The sequence below is a fragment of the Xiphophorus hellerii genome, chromosome 9 (assembly GCF_003331165.1).
Source record: "Xiphophorus hellerii strain 12219 chromosome 9, Xiphophorus_hellerii-4.1, whole genome shotgun sequence".
NCBI lineage: Eukaryota > Metazoa > Chordata > Actinopteri > Cyprinodontiformes > Poeciliidae > Xiphophorus > Xiphophorus hellerii.
Window position 1 is genome coordinate 3,974,124 of NC_045680.1, and position 23,210 is coordinate 3,997,333.

Here is a 23,210-nt window from a genome sequence, read left to right on the forward strand (position 1 = left end):
TTACAAATATATTAAAGAGCATGTTTATTCTGAAATGGAAAAAAAAAAGAAAAATTTTAAAATCGCTCTTTTTCTTCATCCGAGCATTGCAACTGGCTGTCCAGAAAAATCTGAGTGATGTTTGCGGCTTTCTCACCCGAGATAGAGGTACTACTGTACTGTTATTTAATGGTCAAAAACTGCAGGCTAAAAAATTATATTTGATAGAAGATGCAAACATAACGGAAATGAAACACAAAGATGTTAATTAAAAAAATTTCAAGATATTCTAACTTTTAACTTTACCTGTATATGCTAAATGAAAAACCACATTCTCCCTGTTGCTTGCAATACAATTCCTCACTGTGTTGTAATAGAGCTAGAAATCCACCAATTTTACAGTTCTGACATTGTTAAATTTGTATGGCCATGCCAAGGTGAAACATCCGCTTAAAAATATAGTACATGTGACCATTTCTGTTCCAAGCAGGAGGGAAATCGACACAAAAGTTGTTGATAATGGCATGAAACATTAACTTTCAAATACAATGCTCCACAAGTCCATAACCAGTGATGTGCTACATTGGAGCATCGCTTAGCTGGTCATCATCACCACACATAATCAACCGGTGCTGAAAACATGTAGCGTTTTTCAAACAAGGACAGATGACAGCAGTGCAAAGAAAGGTAATATTTAAATGTGTTGAACAGTAACACACTGTGTGGGCATTATAACTGCTTATGTTTTCTCTACATTCAAAAGAAATTAGATTTGTCATTTAAGTGTTTAATGTTTCTAAACGTAATTCAGAATTAACATTTTCTCATTTAAGGGGCAAAAATGCTGCCAACACTTCTGACTCTGCTCAAAGACTCCACCTCAATTTTTCCAAGTTGACAACTCATGTATTGTTAATATACTATAACAAAGGATATATATTCATATGCTAGATATACAACAATCATCAATACATTTTAATATGATTGAAAAGTTTATGTACTCTAGTAACTCAGTTCACTAATTGAAACACATTTTGTGTATTAATAACTCAGACTGCTAAACTTAAGCTTTTATTGCTGTTAATTATGATGATTTTCCACTATGAGCTAATGAAAACATGACATATAGGAGATATTAGAGCAATAAAAAACCATGCTTAAAGAAATGTGGGCTTAATGAAAAGTGTGTTTAATACCTACTGGAATGCATATTCTAATTTATTGAATATGATTACATCCAGCAGAGATGACATTATGACTATGTCTATGTCTTGCAGGCAGTACCTTCTTTTTCTGCATCATATTTGTCTGCTGTTGTGTTTATATTTGTCTTTGGCCTTAAGGTCCAACATCTGCACCCTCCATACAAATGCAAGCTTATCTCTAAGAGACACAAATACGCAAAGTCACACAGATCCGGCAATTGATTTTAGCTTGGAAACAAATGTGTAAATCAGCAGGAACATAATTGAATCCCAAAATAACTTCTTTCTCCCTCCTCCCTAACCTAAACATCGACAAAGCCAGTTCAATGAAATGAGCAAGGAGAAATCCAGCTGAGGGAAAGGAGGGTTGTCTGCCTGAAAACACAATAGAATACACATAAAATGCTAACATCTAACAGCTCAAGGACTTCATGAAGTGGACCGAGTCATTTTACATAAGAGTCCTGAGACAGATCCTGTCAACCATCACATTTTGCTGCAGTGATGCCTTAATGGGACTTTGTGAGATGGTTCTTAATCCTCCAAGTCCTGTGGTGCTCTGTACACACAGGTACATTCACATGTTACATTAGGTTTTAATGGCCTAAAAATAGACAGGTAGGCAGGGAGCAAAGCACACACAAAGGAGACGTCTGCATTTGCACAACAGGTTTACCAAACCACTAACATGCACCTCACCTGCTATTAAGTCTGTCGCTGTCAGAGCAGTTCGTACTCAGACCAATTAACTCACTGTTAACAGAGAAAAAAAATGAATAGTGATATAACTTAAATAATTTTTAGATGAGTTAATAAGTAAAGGAAAAAACATAACTATATGTGAAAACAACAACTGACAGGTAGGACTAGGATGTGAAGAATTATTCACATCCTTATTTGAAACCATGACTTCAAGAAACCAACCATTAGGACATCAAAACAACAAAAACTAATTGGTTTAGGAATTAATAATCCATGATTATTCATACATCTTTCTAACCTCTTAACTTCAAACTGACTTTAGTTTGTGTGTGCATTATCACACTGCACTCTGCTGGTTACAAGAGATACTGCAGTTCTTCGGACAATGAGTCTAGATTACACTCCTAATTTTTCATTCTATGATTATTTGTCTCATATTTTTTCACAAGTTCAACAAGTCAAACTTAAGGATGTTCTGATTACTTACACCGTTGTGAATAAGAATGAAATGAGGAAAAATTGCACAGGAAAAATGACCTCATAATGAGAATTAAAGAGGCAGCTGTTAATTTGTGGAATCCACATTGTATAAAATCAGCACATTCCCGGCATATGATCAACTGGTTCGATTCCTGGTCTCAAGCCATTTTAAGCATGTCTTCCCTTGATCTTTTTCCTGTCAAGTCACTGCTCATTAAAGGCCATTAGTGCTAAAACAATCTTAAAAAGAAAAAGGACTGATTGATCCAGACTAAAAAAAATAAATCAATAAAAAACCCCACCTATTATGTCTCAAACATACTTCCATGTTTACTAATGCCAGACGCACACAGATTCATATCCAAGTAAAAACGTTTAGAACTTGCTTCCCATAAAGACTTACTATTTTCTCCAGGCCAGAGCAAACTGGGACTTTTAAAGCAAGAGTGGAAGGAAAAGAGACAGTCTTCTTTTTTTTTTATCTAAACACTTCTAGCAAAGCGCATATTGACTGCAGCAGCAATCACTTAACACACATTCAGGTTTACTGAGTGGGACACTCCTAAGGGTTTCAATTAGACTGTCACCGGATAATGATCCCCAGTCATCATCACCACATCAACGCAGGCGAAAAAGGACTATATTGATACAATATCTGATTGAAAACTAGATTTTATGTGCTACACATTCACACGATGGATGACAAAAATATACTTAGTCTAGACGTGTAATTGAGTGACTGAGATACTTATAATAATAATAATAATAATAATAATAATGAGAAGAAGATATTCTTTATATCTCAAATGGCATTGCATAATCTCCAGTGGGGTGGGAACATTGTGAAGAAAGTGAAAAAATGTGAGTTAATTGCAAATACTATGACTATTTTTCTAACAATGTCATCCACCTATGACCTTTACATATTAGATAATTTCCTCAACCCAAAGGCACCTTCAGATAGAGATTCATCATCTGTCAAAACTCAGTACGTGAGTATACAATCAGTTTTTAGCATAACACAGTGCTTTGCGAGAAATATTGCACTGTACAAAACATACAGATAAAAATCAAATATTGATATACACTGTATTAAAAGATCTACAAGCTTTTTTCCACTGTTTGCAAAAAACATTATGTAGAAATATTAAGACATCAGCCAGGAAGTTAGGGTTAGGGTTATTGCATTTATTAAATGAAGCCATGCTACTTTCATTATGTCAGAATAACCAATTAATGTGCTCCACATTGATTGATGTATATTTGCTTGATGATTTTGATGATGGCATTTGACAAAATGTAATGTTTATTGCTTGTTTCATAATTGATGACGGTTTTATGTTTTTATGATGTAATGCACTTAGAGCTGCCTTGTTGCTGAAATGTGTTGTACACATAAACCTTGCTTGACTTGCATATTTATAAACCTTACAGAGAGTTGTCTATTGAACTGCAATAAGGTGTATCTGACAAATTAATAGTGATAATTAATACTAACATATTCAGCTGCAACCTCATGGTGGAATGTGCTGAAGTGCATGCATTGCTACTTAGTTGGACAATATGTCTGTAAATATATATAAAGAGTTTTAGTATTTCTTCCCCCTTCTATACTGACAAAATATATTGCATTTTCCTGGATGCTGGTAATAACTGTCAAACTCCAATATTTTAACAACCCAGAAGCTTGCTGGCATTTCTGACAGAAAAGCAGCAGCAGATTTGGTTAGAAGTGAATTTTAAAACAGCAGGGAATGACGTGTTTCTGTGTAACATCAGTTTACTAACCATTCTGGGTCCACAGGTGTGATATCTATTCTGGGAGGGGCCCCAAACGGCAGAGATGTCGGCCTTGTCATGATCTCTTCGTCTGGTGTTCTCGATCTCTCCCCCTGACGCCAGGACAAGGGGGGCAGCTGCAGGTTGCCAGAGAATCGACGTCGGCCCCGACGCAGATCAACGCCGAGAGTACAGGAGGGAGAAGTGAAAGACTCACTGATGCAGCAGTCCCGAGGCTCTCTGCTGTCCTGTATAGAAAAAAGAAAACAGAAATAAAATGGAGGAGGTGAATAGAGAAGGGGGTTTATAACACAGCAAAATGTTTGTGTTCTCAAAGTCTGTATAAAATAAATTAAATGCTACCCATTTACCCACTAGGTGGCGATGTAGGCTTGCTGCTGACTAAAACAAGTTAAAGTTTCATCTATAAAAAACCTCCTCTTTGCAAACATAGAGGATTACAGAAAAGCCAGAACATCGGGTTAGTCATATTACTTCAAATTTGTGCAAATTTACCCCTGCAATCTATATTGCTCTCTTTCAAGGAATGAAAAACCCTAAATAACAAAATAATTACATGTTTTGAGTTATTTAAAAACTATATTAGTTAAATGAAATCATTACTCTATTTAGGTAACTTTTTTAAGGTTAGACTTCTGAATCACGCAGTGCATACATCTTCAACACTTTCCTTTTTTCAGCAATTTAATTCACTTTGTTTGCGTATGTACTCGGTAGGACACTGATTGCAGACTATAAATAACCATGTTTTTTCACTGAACTGTGCAAACAGATTTATATTTAGTTTGAAAGGTCACAATGAATGTTAGAAAGTAAAAATAAGGAACTGGTTCCAGTTTGAAAATAAATGTGAAAGGTAATGTACATCAGAAGTTTTAGCAAGTTTCTCCAAAATTTTGTATCAAACTTTATATTTTACACCTAAAATAAAAAGTTATGCTCACTGTATATACAAAACGCTGTCATCTAAACAATTTTACTCAGGTTTGATGTAGAGGTTAAAATAGCTGTAGTTCAAAATGTGTCCTTAAAACAGCAGCTCTGGGGGCGGGGGGAACAATTAAACTTTAAACTGTGATAATGTATTAATGTATCGGCTGTTTCGACAAAAATTAATGAGTGCTGTGTGAAACATTATCATTACAAATGAAAAGTTCAGAAAAGCTAAATTTATCTGGGAACCATTTTAACCATTTTAAGTTTAGGATGTGGATTTTTAACCATATCCATGGCAGTGACAGGAAGAGACATGATTCCAAGAATCCTGTCACCCTGCAGTCATTTTCACTGATCTAACATACACCCAAAACTTGATTTCCAAGAAGAAATTCTCTTTTTCTGTATTTTGCAGCACAAAAAAGTGTAAACTTCCACCCCCAGAAACAGAATGAAGTGTTTTTCCGTTTGACTAGAAAGCCTAGAAATAAGTTGTTTTTCATCTAATAGTGGTGCCCTCCTTTCATTCCATATTTTTCATAGAAAGAACACATAGTTACTTTCAGAGATGTACTATTTGTACAACTCAGTGGTTGACTTGACTCTGGTCAAGTCAACCTTTCACCCATGCTTACTCTTATTTTACTTTTCTTCTGGGAGTCAAGTGTTTTGACAAATTAGAGATAAGCAATCATAAAATCTTTCAAATGTCAGATAATTTACTGACTGAATATTTGGTATTATGTCCAGTTTCGGTTCTCATTTTGACCTTTGTTTGGGTCAGTTCAGTTCGTTATCATGAAACATTGCATACTATACTGCATTTTTTTAAACCCACTCAAAAACCAAAAACAGTCTTTATAAAAAGGATAAAGGTGAAATATCACAGACTTAAAATAACAGTACTTTCTTTTATTGCTCCTGATTCCTGCCAGTACCAATATAAAAGCAAATTTATATTAATCCCTACAGCCAGATATTTACAATTTTTTAAATATGAATTTTTTAAAGGTAGACATATTTCCATTGTTTTATATTTTTCTAATATGTCTAATAACTTGAGGCCTTTTTATTCATCTCATGTATTTTTATGCTTTTTATTGACCAGGTTATTGGTATCTTCTACCACGTTGTTCACTGAGCTGCAGATCAAGATGTCCTTATGGGGGAAAAAGAAAAAAAAATCAACAATGTGTTGAAAATAAAATTTATGTAGTATGTAATGAAGAAATAAATGTGGGTTTTTTTACTGAAGTTTGAAAATACATATATTTACATTTTCTAAAATATTCAAACTGTTCACAATAATCAGTGAAAAAAAATATTGGGAACGGGAGTCCAGCTTATAGTTGCTGATGAGCCTTTTTTGGCATATTACATGAGTTCTTTGTGATTGGATGACCTCCCTGTCTCTGGCTGGGAGACTCCAAAATTTTGATAAAGTCTGAAGACACAAGTTGATGAAAAAAAAAATTCAACTAAATCTCAAAAAGGAAATGAACAATAGCCCCAAATATGTTTAAAATGTCCAAGAGGTCTGGTTTGTACGGAAGCATATTTCCGCCACTCTGGTAAAAATAAATAAATAAATAAATAAATAACTTATCTCATTATTTCGAGATAGTATCTCATTATTTCAAAGTAGTACTGTGAACTTCTTTCACACAGTTGAATCCTTCAGTAGATTTTAAAAAACCTTTGCTCTCCTTTTAAAAAATAAAAAAATAAATAAAAGCCAACCTCACAGATATTTAAAATATTTAATCAAGGAAACATTCAGAGGACTGAGAAAACTTTCATCTGTTGTTGCCATTTTCATTTAGTCCATTACTTATTAACAATTCTTGTCTGTCAAACAGTAAATACAGAAATAACAGTCATATTTATCTGCTTGCAGTTCTCTGCCAGACTCACTCTGGCCTGTACTGAAAAAAGACATAGTGGTGTTGCCAAGAAAACCTTAACTACTAAAACATTGTGCCTTAATTTTGCATAAGATTTACTGGGTTGAAAATAGTAAGTATCCTTTCTAGTAAATACACCTACGGCTGATCGTCTTGGAGGACTGCCTTCTTCTTACTACTTGTGGCTTGTTTCCATTTTAAAGCTAAGCAACAACACACTGCCTGCTGTCTTGGAGACTACTTTTAGGTATGTGGGTGTTTGCTATTTTTTTCCCCTATAGGGCTTCCTAGAAGCTGACATTTTCACTAAAAACTATTCATCTTGTGGGTTATTATGATACAAGTAAGCTAAGAGAACAAATTTAAGCCTTATGCCTTGTCTGAAGAAGAAAGCAATTAAATATTTAAAAACTTACTCATATTATATTTGCTAAAGCCTTTATTTCTATAAACACTCATCATCGTGGCTTACAGAAAAAAGTTTAGCTTCTCAAACAATAGATTTTTACATAGGGTCAATAAAAAATAAAAAAAACAAATACATAAATGTGGGCATTCCAAACGTCATTTCCATGTATCGTATAGTATATGCCCATGCTGCTGGATTGGGACTCCTTGAGGAAGAAATACTGCATCAGTGCAGCATGGCATGGATTCTCTGCTGATGTATTGAGAAAGCCCAAGTTGGTTTCAAAGCAATTTTCTGCTCACCTGCTTTCTTGGATCTGGTGTCTCACATTCCTCTTAGCAATACACCATGGACTTTAGGTCATTAAGCACACTGCTACTATAGTCAATAAAAATCAGATATTTGTACTTTTGACAGGATTGGAAGTGCAAAATTCTGCTGAAAAATTAAATCAGCATAGGGATGTGTTCTAAAATGCCCTGGTAGAAGGCTTTACTGACTGAATTATATAACATGCAGTGGACCAACAACAGCAATTGGTATGTCTCTTTAAAGCATCACTGACTGTGGAAACTTCACCCTGGACCACCTTGGATTTTGCGTCTCTCCACTCTTGTTCCTGAGATCTGTACTGTAATTTCCTAATTAAATGCAACATTTACTTTTTATTTAAAATAGGACTTTGGAACACTAAACAGCAGTCTAGTCCTGTTTTCTTTAACCTAAGTGAGACACTTCTCAAGTTCGGGAATGGCTGAAAACAAAATATGCTAGATATGTCTGTGTTATAACTCACTACGTAATCTACATAATCCTTTTAAGGTTAACCTACACTTTTTAAATTACACTTTTTTCCTTCCACTCAACTTTCCATCAATACACTTTGGACACCAAATTTCTTATACAGTAACATTTGGTGTCATTGACTGTCTGCTGACCCTATGTAATGTTCTATTGTTTTGATACTGCTGTACAGTATAGTCATGAAATTAGAAAATATAACCGTCACTGTGTTTAATGAATCTATCAGTGATAAATTAATTTGATCACTGAGCCTTTCAATTTTTTATGCACTTTTATATGTGTTCTATTTAGGAACAACACTTCTGCCAACACATAAGCTAGATTACCTTTTTTTAATGTATGTTTCCTCAAAAATAGATTTCCAAAAAATGTGTACAATTGATTTTCAGCTAAGTAATGTAATAATTAAAACCAACAAATCATTCTGACTTTGTTCCTAGAAGGCACATATAGCAGGAACACAAATCAGCATGGTAACTCATAAATGGCAGCCATCAAAAGGCACCAGCATTATGTAATGAAATTCAAAGCAGTAAAACTGATTTATGACTCTTAAACAGGCTACACTGCGGTGCCATCTTTAATACTGGAAACAAAGCCAAGATTTAGAGGAAATGGAATAAAGTAGGTGCCTTCTGGTGCTAAAGAAAAATATTAGACTTTTGAGCTCATAAGTTATTACTAAATATGAGAATATGACAATCAATACCTTTATAAAACAGTTGGAAAAAGATGGAGAACATGAGAATAGTACTGTAGGGCAGAAAGGATAGAGATGTGTAGGCTGAAAGCTACAATGAGCAAAGTGAAGGACAAATTCACATAAAACACTCTGAGCACAGTACATAACCAGATCACCGCCCTTCTACTGGCCTCAAACCGTGCTGCTGAATAGACCTGCTGGCTCCATGTCAATACTTGACTGGCTTTATTTTAAAAGTCACATTGAATCTCATATTTTCTTTAAACCTGAATCATTATCTCCCAAAGGAAACAGAAATCTTCAATAACCCTGGCTGCAGACAAAGTTGAATAAATGAATGACTCACATCCTTTTCTCTTTGCAAGAAGTGCAGAATTTGTATTTTTTTTATTTTTTCCATCCTTCACAAACTGAGAGGAAGCAGGTGATTTGATTGAGTGAATGACGCACAAGACAGACGGATGTGTGAAATGAGAGTGTGACGCAATTCAAGTGGTCTGATGAATCAGAATCGAAAGGAATAACCAGTTTTTTAATGCTTTGTAAAATGATTTTAAAAGCATTAAATCATTGTAAATGATTTAATGCTTGTATGTTGGTCATACCAGCATTAATTTACTATATTTATAATCATTTATTTTTAAAGAACCTTTTGAAAAATAGTTCACAGTAATCACAATGTGAATAACATTAGTAATTTTGTTTTTTCTTTTTCAGTTCGGGGAAAAAGTCACTCGAGACTCTTGACCCCAAATTTGGGGTGTTAATATTTATGCTGAATCAAAATAGCAAAATGAAGAAAAAAAACATCTCCATTAGCAGCAACCCAAAAAGCATTAGCAGACATAGACCTGCTCAGTCTCATTTGTAGAGAGTCAAAATCAATGTCCACTCTCTACTATATGAGCATGTAAACATTTCCAGCTTCTGCAACCTGGACTCATGCCATCTGGTGCTTTATGCCTTTAAGCTGGAGACAAAGATAAAACTTTGCAGTACTTCCAACACGAGACATTTGTAAATTTCTAGAAAACATATTTGTCACATTTGTTTGCAACAGAAGAGCCAGTCGTTTGTTCAATAACCTTTCATGACATTTTCACTGTCATTTGATTTATGACTATATGCTACAGAGAAAAAACATAGCAAGGGTGAAAATCACCTATGTTGCATTCAGGAAGCAGTGCAGCAAAAGGAAAGATGTTATCTTACAAGTCCATATTGTACTTTATATGAATTAAAATGATAGTAATGCAGCTGCTTAGCATAAACCTGTGGGCAAGTCCACAGGTTTTTTAGAGGGCTGTGGTTTACCAGGCTGTGGACTTGCTGTGGGAGTTAAACTTGGGAGTTGCCTGTTTTTTTTATCCAAAAATGGACTTTAACAAAAGAGTGAATTAGTACTCCATGGTAAGATCATCCACTGCATCCTTCAGTGATTATTGAAATAGGAGTTACAACTCTTCACCAATGCCTCTGCAAGAAGGGCTGCAGAGATTCACAGCTCAGGTAAGAAAGTCACTTGATAGGATACTTTTATTAGCACTCTAATATGGCCTTAATTGTAAAAGGTCGAGGAAAGCAATTGTTGAAAGAAAGCCATCAAAGTCTTATTTCCCCCACAAGTAACATTCTAGTCCAAAAATGTATTTAAAAAAAAAACAAAAAAAAAATTTTTACTAGCCTGTTTTAGCCACCCCTATACTTTCTGGGGGCACCACTGCTTATTCCAAAGCAAAATTTCAGTTCTTGCCTTATTCCTCTGAGGTGTAAAATCTACATTTTATGCTACAATTACTACATTTTATGCTTATTAACTTTATATAAAACACTTATGAAATGCGTATTACTTCATCTCAAGCTCTATAGTGCATCACAAAAAAAATCCCACTTTCTTCCAATTTGTCACCCAACTCAAACACTTTGCACTGCTGCTATTTTGACTCAGAAAATAAAGCAGCAAAGGATAGATTACCGTAGGGATATGATTTGCTAAAACAACTTTTTCGCATTATTTATAGAGAAGGAAGTGTGTTGAGATTGAAAGCAGAAACAGAAGACAGGTGATAACTGATTAAAAGTGAAAAGGTAAAACTGAGCAGAGTGAAAGACAGAAGGGAGGCAACAGCAGGGAAGAGGGCATGAGAGGAAAGATTGTGGAGAAAGGTTGAATAAAGGAGAGAGTGTGAAGATGGAGACCAAGTGAAACAGAGTGGATGAAATAAAATTAATTTAAAGAATATTTTCCACCAATATGCACACACTTCTGTGTATTTCCTGCCCATGTGAGAACAAACGCCCACCTGTGCAGAAAACACAAACATGAACACTGATGGTTTATAAACTGATGGTTTATATTTGACTTCAGGGTTTTCAGCAGCTTGACTTGCAGTGTGAATATATTCTGCTTGATGCACTGCAGTTTACAGAGTTGCCCTTTTTGTCATGACCTGTGGTTTAATTTGTCAAAGAGTAAAACGAGACAATTACATTTGAAATCACTCCATGTTTAATAAATGCTTTCCATGTTTGTAGACGGCGACAGTGTTGCCATCTTTGAATTAAACATCATTTCAGGAGTGTTAACTCTATTTGCCTAAATTTATAAGCTGCTCATAGTGATGAAATATTCCCTGACAGAGGAGCAGGATATTAAGAAAGCTCTTTGGTGAATTATGATGCCCTCTTTTCTTTCTTTCATCATCATCTTTTCTTTATTGCTGTGAAATAGACTGATCTCAGTCTTCAGCGGGAGACAGAATAAATTTCTAATCCTCGCTCTGAACAGCAAAATGCACTATGTGAGATAAATTTATATTGTGGCAGGAATGAAGACAAAATCATATTGGGTTAGAATTTGCTGAAGGCCAATAAGCTGCAGCTCACTAGAGAGATAAGAAGGAACATGTAGGGAACCACATTGAGATCTAGAAAAAAAACATTTACTAATTTTTAAGAATTACCAAAGATGCTGGCTTAACACCTTACAACCCATTGAACTTTTTAAAATATTTTCATATCAGTCTCCACCTCAGCCTCAGGTATTTTCCACTATTGTTTTTAGCTCCATCCATCTTGCACTCTCTCTGATTAGTACGGAAAAGAATTAGGGCCATTGATTAAAGTCAGATAATCAACTGAGATCAAAAGTACAAATTCTGGGTTTATGGACAGATTATTTTTTCCAGTGGTTCTAATCCTCTTCCATAGATTTGGTTACTTATTAAAGAAAAGAAAGGCATTCCCTCACCATGATAGTGCTTCTGCCATGTTTCCGAGTGCAGATGATGTGTTGATCAAGATGATCTGAATGGTTGATTCTCTCTCTCACACAGGTTTGTTTTCAGCGGTTTTCTTCATGCCACTGTGGCCTAAGAGCTGAGTCCATGACTAACAGTTCACCTGTTGACCTGAGCTCTGAATCTGTGATTCATCAGGTGTTGCTTGTTTCACTCTGCATTTGTCTCATCTCTAGGGTCTGCTTTTTCTCTGATGAATGAAACTTCCGAGCTAAAATATGGTATGTACACTTTCAACAATCTATACCACAGGAGGACATTAGAAGTGACAAGGTGTGAGTTCCTAACGCCAGGCGATAGACTGACAGACAAAGTGCAAGTGGTCACGGTTTGTGTAATCCCAGGAGTTACTGTTGCTGTGGTAACAAGCATCCTTCCTCCTCACCAGACAAAAAGAGAAAAGGAGAATGAATATCTGTGTATAATCAGGGCACCATTGAAACAGTGGAGATGGAAGCAATTATAAAGACTGAGTGGTGCAAGAACAGGTCACAGCAGCGAAGGCAGCAAGAACAAAAAGACAAAGTGGTGAACTGCTACTACTGCTGCAGAGAAAATCTAAGTTTTTGAGCGCTTTAATTGGACAATGAACAGCTGTTCAGTTTGACCCACGTTGCCTCTGCATACAAGCTCAACAGTAAGCACAGAAGAGAGAAAGAAAGCTATGAAATGAAGAAAAATATAGAAGTAAAAACAAGCTGTGTATTGGGGGGTGTTACCAACACACAGTTTGGTAACACCCAAACTGTGGGTGGGTGTTACACAGAGTTCAGTAGGAAAATGGCCTTTTTCCCATGCAAGGCACAGCTGAGCAGCTCTGATCTACTGAAAAGAGAATATATTTTTCTACAGAGAGAGTCCAGTAGGAAAATAAAAAGCAGTCCCATATTTATGAAAAAACATTTTATAGAGATTATGCATAAATTTACATAGAAAAATGTTTTAGTTTCCCAGAGACTTGCATTAAGATTTCCAGGAAACCAGATAGAAATATGTGGGACATGGCATACAAATAAAAGGTTGTACATGAGTTCATATAATACAGAATTTTCTTTTTTTGGTTGATGTTTAATTTAAAGTCAACTTTTAAAGAGGTTTAAGTTTTAAATGAAAAAATGATTCTAAAAAAGGAGAGGATGCACTAATCAGAATCAGTCGGTTCTCTCTTGTTTTAATACAACGATCATTTGCCTGTTTTAATTTTTTTTTTAATCCTGTACATTATGAAATGTGTCATTATTATATTACTGTTACATAACATGTCTTTCAAAGAAATTGTTTTAATAAATGTTTTAAGCATACAGTTCTGAAAATGCAGTAAACGGTGGTTGGATTTATGCACAAGTCCTACTTTCCAAAGAATCTTTGGATACTGATGGAAATTTTCCATTTTATTAGAGCGAGTAAAAGAAGTAATGAATAGATTTATGACTTGAGATGTAAACTGTTTAAAGCCAATTCTGATGCTCAGTAAAGCTTATTCAAGTCTTGGATTGTGCAGGGATTCACATAAAATAGTAGTCTTTGTAATTTCCACAAACTCTGTGACAGTCTTAACAAAAAAGTTTTAAGACGGACAAAATGGTTATTTATTACAGATGCCTTCTATGCATTTTTTATGGTATGCAGAAGTTTGTAAATGAACATTTTATCAAATTTAAAGGCCTTTATTGTGAAATGCACCATGTTTGTGCAAAGCCTCTGTGGGCTCTCAATGGGAGATTGACCTGTAGCGTATTCTGGACCAAAAGTTTGAGTGTTTAAATCCATAAGCCACTTTATCACTTCAACCTTGTCACATGGTTGTGTGTGTGTTTTTAGGGACAACTGTGCGCAACCCCACTCTTTTTTGACTAGAGGCATGAATGGTTTCAAATTGTTTCACTCTCAGTATGACTCAGGACTCATACTGCTGACCTTTTCTTCTCCACACAATGCTTTTTCCAGATCTCCCATACAATCTGAAGGGAGCTTCATTGGACAGAACAATGTACTGTAACTAAATAACACCACTCCTCTGATAGAAGATATGAATAGTTTTTGAAGGAACACGGCAAATGCATATGTTCAGAACTTATAGAGTAACAAGGAACATATTTTAAGAAGCCTATGCTTGATATAAAGATTAGAGGACTTGGAGGTGTGTGCTGTTGAACCTTTTTGGAAACACTACAAGATAAATATGCAAAGTCACAAATGTTGGTCTGAGTTGAAGGGTTTTCACTCACGAAACCCTGGAGCACATCCATGCACACATACACAGCCAGAGCAATTAGATCAGAGGTGCTCAGCTGTGCCTTGCATGGGAAAAAGGCCATTAGCTCTGATATAATACATCCATTCCTCAGCATAACACACTTCAGTAACACAGACATATTACGACGCTGCACTCAAACTCTTTCACTCTGCATGCCAAATCCTTATTACCTCTTATAATCACATACACACTTCCTGAATACCAATGTAACCCATCGAACTAATCCGGCTCAGCCAGACCAGCTTTATGATGGGGCAAATCATTAAAACAAACCCTCCTTGGCTTCTTAGCTCATAGTTACACCACTTACAGCTAATCCTCGTTTAGCATTACAAGCTAAAATAAATCCCTGACAATGCATCTTCTATCCATTAAGGATCTCCTACTACAAAATATTTAACTTTAATGACTCAGGAAACACCTAACTGTATTTATCAAAGTGAAAAAGCACACTTTAGACATGGAGACTTCATTGAATATAGCTAAATGCAAATACCGTAACACATTTTTGTTTGTTCTTTTTAAATAGACTTCTTCAAGGGGTTTCTACGACAAGATCAGTACAGTCCATCAGTGAATAAATCTGTTATTAAGGTGAGTAAATTGTAAGGCAAATGGGGAAACTGTAACCCATTCTTCCCAAAATAAACCTGGATTTACTTTTAAAATAGATGAATGGAAAATTATAAAAATCTACATATTTAGACTAAGGGCTGTGGTGGTGAATGTATGGATCTGAGAGTACAAAAAGGGTTACACTTCATTTTATACCTTTACTTTTTGCCTAGTGGTTCAAACCTTTAATTACAGTAAGTCATACCCTTGAATGTATTTTTAGTCAATGTCAAATCAATACACACCCTCAACAACAGAACATAAATAAAGATGAAAAATGGGAATGGTGGGCATGATGACACCGAGAGGTAACAAGGCTAAGACAGCTGACCAAGACACACTGGAAGTTTGGAAAAAAAAGAGAGAGGATGAGTAACACACTCCCACACCTTTAGACGTGTCTAAAGCCAAAAAACAAACACCCACAGTCATGGCAGAGTGGATGGGAATAAACTGGTTATAGATTAGTTGAACTGTGCCCTATCCATTTTATAATGAGTCCAAATTTTTGTGTGAGAGATATCAGATAACAATAACTTGCAGTAACCTGAATACTTAGTTTCTGAAACTTTATGAAATGTTGGTTTCGGAACAAGATGAGTCATTCCAAAGTGCAAAAATTAAGTAGTCCACATAGTGTCTTCAACAACAATCAGAGTTAAAGTTGAATGACATAAACAAGACAGAGTGTTGCAGAACCAACAATTGTTTTTCTTTATGTTGCAAAAACATATCACTTTCAATCATTTCAACTGTGTATTCTAAAATCTTAAAAAGTTTTGATTTCAAACCTGTAGTTGCACTTGAGCATCTCCTATAGTAGCACACCATGCTTGTTTGCGCAAACAAAAATAAAGAAAGTCAAGGAAGGCCATTTGCCTAAAGCAACAACGCACAACTCATTGCTTCTATTGATCTCTGCATAGATTAGTAAATGAGGGCATGATCAAGACATTGGTTAGGGGTCTGCAACCCTAATATATATATATATATATATATATATATATATATATATATATATATATATATTAGCCTTTGTCCAGCTAAACAAAATTATTTTAGAGACAATACCTTTAGATGTCCTAAAAAAAAAATTCTAACAAAATGGAACTACTTGTCGTTTTATTAGAATGACCAATTTATCTGCAACTTTAGGTTTAAGATAAAGAAATCACAAACTTCTTCACTTTATTCTGTAGGATGTTGATATTTGTGGTAGATCAGGTAAAAACAAAAAACTAGTGGCAGGATAACTTGATTACTGCTACTTTTAGTATCATTCTGTTGTGTAAATTCCATGTGCAATTATTCCATAAAAACGTCCTTTGTTATTAAATCTATATTTAAAGATAGTAGTTCGTTTTTTTAATTATTAGTATTGTTAGCTGAAGTTATTAAGAATTAGTGTGAAAAGATATTTGTATGGAGCTTCAGTTTACAGACCCCTGGCTTACAACAAAAAAGCTGATTTAGCTGCAGATGCCAGTCCATCTCAAATTATTATATTATTGTGAAGTTAATTTATTTTTCTCATTAAATTCAAAGTGGCATACTTGTATTTATTTTTTGTGCCATGTCAATTTAATTCAAAAAGAATTTTGGGTTTTTACTGGCTCTAATTCCTAGTCATTAAAATTGGCAGAAATCACTTTATATATAATGAATCTGTATGCATTTCAGTTTTTAAATGAAATACTGAAATAAATTACCTTTTTGATAATGTTGTTATTTAATAGGATAAACCTGTCTTTTTTATCTAGCTCTTTTCAATTTAAATTCTTACTAATGCACAATGACCCAGTTTACACATTCCTATTTTCTTATGTGAATTTATGGGCGAATGTGTGCAGAACTCTTCTCTTTAATAAAAATCAAACATAAAATATAAACAGCTTCCAGATCTTGTATGACCCCTGTCCATCACAGTTTAAAGGCAGGAAGGAAGTGTAATGCTATCTTTCTAGATGAGATCTCTGATGTACGGAGAAAAAAAGATTCAAAGAAAAGGAACTGTCCAAACATATTTTGACTGACAAACAGCGGAAACACAGAAAACAGTGAGATCAAAAGCATTCATGAGCCCGAGTCTGTATCCTGCCATTCTTAGTGACACTGTAATGACATCTCTGCCAGTAGTAAATCTTCCAAACATTTGGTTATGTAATGGAGATATTTTGGGAACATGATAACTTACATTGTTGGGAGACACTGTAAGAACACTCCTGCTTTTCCTCATCGTTCCTCGAGTAACTCCCCCCGTAGTCAAACCACAGAAGCTTCACATGAAAATCTAGAAAATAAAAAAGCTGTATTACAAACTGAGTACAGCAAATTCTGTAACAGAGAAGTCTGTATGCAAAAGAAAGTTTTATGTGTAAATTGATAGTCTTTTGTGTTTTCTTATTCTTACAACTTATTTAATAATGTTACTCAGATAAATACAGGATCATTTCATTTTTGATAATTATAAAGGTTCATCCAAAATATTGCATTTCTAATAAATGACAGCAACACTTTACAGCCTTTCAAATATAATCATAGTATAAGGCTTCTCAAATTAAAATGGCAGCACATTTTTTCATCTTTCTTACAGACAATATAAAAATTGGCAATCCTGAACCTCCCTAATTGTTCAGTACAGTTTAAGCTAGAGCAGGTTAATAATTCAAAGCAGCAGATAAAATTCACTCCATTGTCACCCGGTCTCTCAGTTAAGATAATTCAGAAAGTGATTAAAAAGATGCTAGAGAAACGCATCTTCCTCCTGTGATCCAGGAAGGTCTATTTTTGTCTTTTGTTTCCAGTATATAACGAGAAGCGTGTTACAGCCCATCAGTGCTCGAAACACGTAGAACGGGACAGATAAATGGAAATTACGACAAGGGTGATTTTGTAAGCACTTGGATAATTGGAGGAGGGGTTTTGAAGCAGAGAGGCCAAGAGTGTTATAATGAGTACAAAAGAGGATTAAATGAAACACAGATGAGGTCAGGGGCTAAATGGAAAGATTTAAGAGAGAGGTTTTAGTGCTAGAAGAAGCAAGGATGAGAAGAGTAGAAGAGTTTGCTACTAAAACTAGTAAAAATGCTGTCTGGTAAAGATATGATAGAAGTCAGCATTAAATTATCCAACATGTTTTTCTTGATCAGCTTGGACCAGCGTTCAACTGGTCAAAATATTTTAAAATTTTGTAGTCTTTTCATTTTCTGTTGGATTAAAAACTAACACTTTCAACAAACTAACATTCTTTCTATAGAAGCTACTTCCTTAGATTTAATACTGAGCAGTGTATCTGTGAGTGAGTATTTCTGAGGAAGTATCTCACAGTCTTCAACACCAAGGAAAGGAACTGTTGGTGCAACCTGGAAGTGCTTATAATGTCTGTCAATAAGATTGTTGCTCAGCTGGACTCTTCTGGACTGGATGTATCAGGAAAGACAGATGTGAAAGCTCTTCACTGTGGAATATTTTGAGGTTATTGGCCTCAAAGTCTGATGAGACTTTTGGCATTTAAAAAAAAAAAAAGAAAAATTTAAGAAATCTGCTGTCTCCAGTTAGGCCCCCACTGTCCAACAACAAGGTAGTGACCAAAGACATACCTCCAAGTTTGTCACAAACCTTTTGAGGAACAAAAGGTTTGTTCCTCAAAAGGGTCCTTAAGTGACAAAAGACGCTGACTGAAACACGGGAGAGAAGAATTATGATCGATACAGTTGCAGAGTCATGCATGTTTTAATTTTGCACCCCAGTTTTTTGCAAGTAGTTAAAAGTTTAAAGTGATATTGTGCATCTTTGGTGTAAACATTGCCTTCAAGCAAATGTCCCCCTTTTGCATTGCTGCCGGTGCAAAAACCACCCAAGGGCCATTGAGAAACCCTAATTTAATATAAAATGGTCCTTTGCAAATTGTGGTATGCTTATTACAAATAAATAAATGATGTACTGTATCTTAAGACGCAAGTAATGACGAACACCATGCAACATACAACTCCAAAAATCTTTGGTTGAGCATTCCTTCTAGTTGAGATTTAGGGTGAAACACCCAGCTTTCATATTTTCAGATCCAGTTTTCCAATTCCTGCCAACATGCTAACAAGCATTTCAACTCAATTTCTCTCTTTTTTTTAGATGGATTATTTTACTACTTGCAACTGTTTTTGGCTGCTAAATTTATCATAGTAATAAATTCTGTTTTGTGTTTTCTCAATTGACTCCACAGAAATTTTACGAGGAAAATCTTCTCAGCATTTTATTGTCAACAGCAAATCTCATAAAGCCATGTGGGTGAAAAGAGCCATTAAGGAATTTATATGACAATATTTCAAAATGTGTTTAATGAGGGAATTGTCAGTTTTCAAGGCTTCTTTATGGAAATGAGAACCAAGTCTTAAGTAGCACAAATCACAGTAAGACAATTACAATGACAGAAACAAGAAATGAGTGTTCATGAGCAGATATGAATATTATGTTTATGGCATGTTTATGAACACAGACTAGAACTGTAGCATCAGAGGATGAAACTTGCTAACAACTAGGAGGATGTTTGAGTGTGTTTCTGGGGGCATTCTAATTAGTTTTCCTCTAGCCTAATTAGCAACATTAGGGAAGATAGGCTTAAAACATTTTAAACCTTCAAAATAGTCAGCTTATGAATACATACAGTTTGTCAGAAACACATCAACATCAAATATTACAAAATTTTTGTGGAGATCAATATTTATAAAGTACTGGGTTTGCTAGAAGTTTATTTTATAACAATATTTTTTGTTTGCAATGTCACAGTTAATCAGAGGTTCAATAATCTCTTGAACATAGAATAACTGATTCATATAGAACATAAAAAACTGAACCTACTGCCTCTATTTCATGTATTTATTTTCATTTGTCACCAAGAGAAACAAAGTTAGCTTTCATGGCAAAATGTGACAGGGCATTCTGTCGCGTCTTGTTTTGATCCTTTTACGCTCTGGCAGGAGTGCACCACTGTGACAGAGGGAAAAGCAAGCTGTGCATCATGCCTAATAGAGCAAAGATAACAAGGAAAACCCTCAGCATGCTTGTCTTATAGACCGTCGGTCACTGGGACGTCTCAAAAACAGCCAGAGAACAGACTACATCTCAGTCTATTTTGGGGTCATTTCTAATTATCACAACAACCTACTGTGTTGTTGTGGTAATTAGAACCACATATTATCTGTTATTATCTGTGAAAATATTATCTGTTGCCAAGAACAGTGCAGTACAGGCCATTTATCATTCAATATCAACATTTTCTCCAAAACACACTCATGTAATTAATTTTGCAACATTTTTTTCTAATACTATGACATTCATAGTGAAAGAACACCAAGAGAAAGACTGTATGGGCTGCTGCAGCTTTCATACATTACTGATATTTCTTACTCAACTAGACATGAAAGGGATGTGCCCTTCACTGACAAAACCAGGTGGTTTGCCAAATAAATGTATGACTCATATTACATATATTCTCTAAAATCCACTCCATCTTCCCACAGTAAGTGCATTTGAAATGTACTTTTCCCAATATTTCTGCATGTGTCACCGTTTCTCGTTGCCTGTCATCCAAGATGAGCTCAGGGTATGTTACATCATTCCGAACACTCTTTACATCCTACACCACAGCATTTATAATGACATTCAATTTCCTCCAGAAACATGCTCATCTCTTGGGGGAAAAAAATAAATCATTTCACAGATTGGTGCCAAGAGGGTGTATAATAGGACACCCACAGTCCTGGTTGCTTACCATTTGACAATTCCCTCCCATCTCTCTTCTATGGTTTCTACCGAGGTTCTCCATGTCAGATTTAAGACCCATCACCTGCCTGTCTGCAGCATAAGTACCTTAAGTAATCTTTTCATCTGGAAATTATTATTTTTTGCTTTAACTAAAATATATATATGACATGCTGAAGTCCACACAAAACACAATCATTTACAACAGTAGTTTTTGATCAGCATTTATTTGGGTCGTTTCAGATTGTTCTTTTAATGAGGCAGCACACAACTATGAGGGGCCGTTTAGGACAAAATTTACGTTTTGTCTCTCACACACTACCAAAAAGTCTCGCATACTCCAAAAAAGTAGCCACGCACACTCCAAAAAATTACGTTTTGTCTCTCACACACTACCAAAAAGTCTCGCATACTCCAAAAATGTAGCCACGCACACTCCAAAAAATTACGTTCTGTCTCTCACACACTACCAAAAAGTCTCGCATACTCCAAAAAAGTAGCCACGCACACTCCAAAAAATTACGTTTTGTCTCTCACACACTACCAAAAACTCTCGCATACTCCAAAAAAGTAGCCACGCACACTCCAAAAAATTACGTTTTGTCTCTCACACACTACCAAAAACTCTCGCATACTCCAAAAGAATAGCCACGCACACTCCAAAAAATTACGTTTTGTCTCTCACACACTACCAAAAACTCACGCATACTCAAAAAAATAGCCTCGCATACTCAAAAAAATTACGTTTTGTCTCTCACACACTACCAAAAACTCTCGCATACTCAAAAAAATTACATTTTGTCTCTCACACACTACCAAAAACTCACGCATACTCAAAAAAATAGCCACGCACACTCAAAAATTACTCACGCACATTCAAAAAATACTCAAATTGCGTATACACACACTACTAAAATGTCACACACACACACACAAACGTTAACTTTCTCGCTCACATACACTACTACCAGCTCGCTCACATACACTACTACCAGCTCGCTCACATACACTACTACCAGCTCGCTCACATACACACAAACGTTAACTTTCTCGCACACATACACTGCTAACAGCTCGCTCACATACACTACTACCAGCTCGCTCACATACACTACTACCAGCTCGCGCACATACACACAAACGTTAACTTTCTCGCTCACATACACTGCTAACAGCTCGCACACACACAGACGTTTATCTCTCACATACACAAGACTAAAGTTGAACACACACACAGTACTAAGACTCGTTTTATGTATGTGTGAGAGCGAGACTCTTTATGAATGTGTGAGAGCGACACTCTTTTTGAATGTGTGAGAGCGACACTGTTTTTGAATGTGTGAGAGTTGTCACGGAAGAGGCGGGGCATAATTTTTGGATCAAACTGCGCATGCGTAGATCCTAAACTATAAGTTTCGATTGTTGACTCACTGTATGTTCTATTACTTAGTATATTTGTGCTTTTAAATATATATAGAACGTTTAACTTTCTTGTAGATTAAATGTGCTATAGAAATAAATGAATCTGATTGATTGATTAAAAATAGCAAAATTGCTGTAGTACAATCTGTCCACTGGGTGCCAGTATTACAGGAATTATTAACCGGCGCTCCGGAACGGAACAGAGATGAGAGTTCTGAATCTACTGTAGCACTGCGGGCAGTCGTTGAATCGTTTAATGCGCCTGTCAAAGTGCTGGTTGCCTCCGGAGAAGATAGAATGGTGTTTAAAATGGCAGCTGCCTGACCAATTCTCTCTCGTTTCGAATTAGAGTTAGCCATGTTCGGTATAGCAAACTCTTTCTTCTTCGGCACTAGTTGGCGCCGGTTAATAATTCCTGTAATACTGGCACCCAGTGGACAGATTGTACTACAGCAATTTTGCTATTTTTAATCAATCAATCAGATTCATTTATTTCTATAGCACATTTAATCTACAAGAAAGTTAAACGTTCTATATATATTTAAAAGCACAAATATACTAAGTAATAGAACATACAGTGAGTCAACAATCGAAACTTATAGTTTAGGATCTACGCATGCGCAGTTTGATCCAAAAATTATGCCCCGCCTCTTCCGTGACAACTCTCACACATTCAAAAAGAGTGTCGCTCTCACACATTCATAAAAAGTCTCGCTCTCACACATACATAAAACGAGTCTTAGTACTGTGTGTGTGTTCAACTTTAGTCTTGTGTATGTGAGAGATAAACGTCTGTGTGTGTGCGAGCTGTTAGCAGTGTATGTGAGCGAGAAAGTTAACGTTTGTGTGTATGTGCGCGAGCTGGTAGTAGTGTATGTGAGCGAGCTGGTAGTAGTGTATGTGAGCGAGCTGGTAGTAGTGTATGTGAGCGAGAAAGT

General features: G+C 35.6%; 1 protein-coding gene across 1 annotated transcript in view; it reads right to left on the bottom strand.

Moving 5' to 3' along the window:
* pde4ba (phosphodiesterase 4B, cAMP-specific a) overlaps positions 1 to 23,210 on the bottom strand; it is a 163,133-nt gene that overhangs the window by 132,219 nt on the left and 7,704 nt on the right. The window contains exons 2-3 of the mRNA XM_032571341.1: positions 17,288 to 17,383; positions 4,155 to 4,393 (exon numbers count right to left, since the gene is read on the bottom strand). Coding sequence (XP_032427232.1) covers positions 4,155 to 4,393; positions 17,288 to 17,329 — 281 coding nt within the window. The 5' untranslated portion in view covers positions 17,330 to 17,383. The remainder of the gene's footprint in view (positions 1 to 4,154; positions 4,394 to 17,287; positions 17,384 to 23,210) is intronic.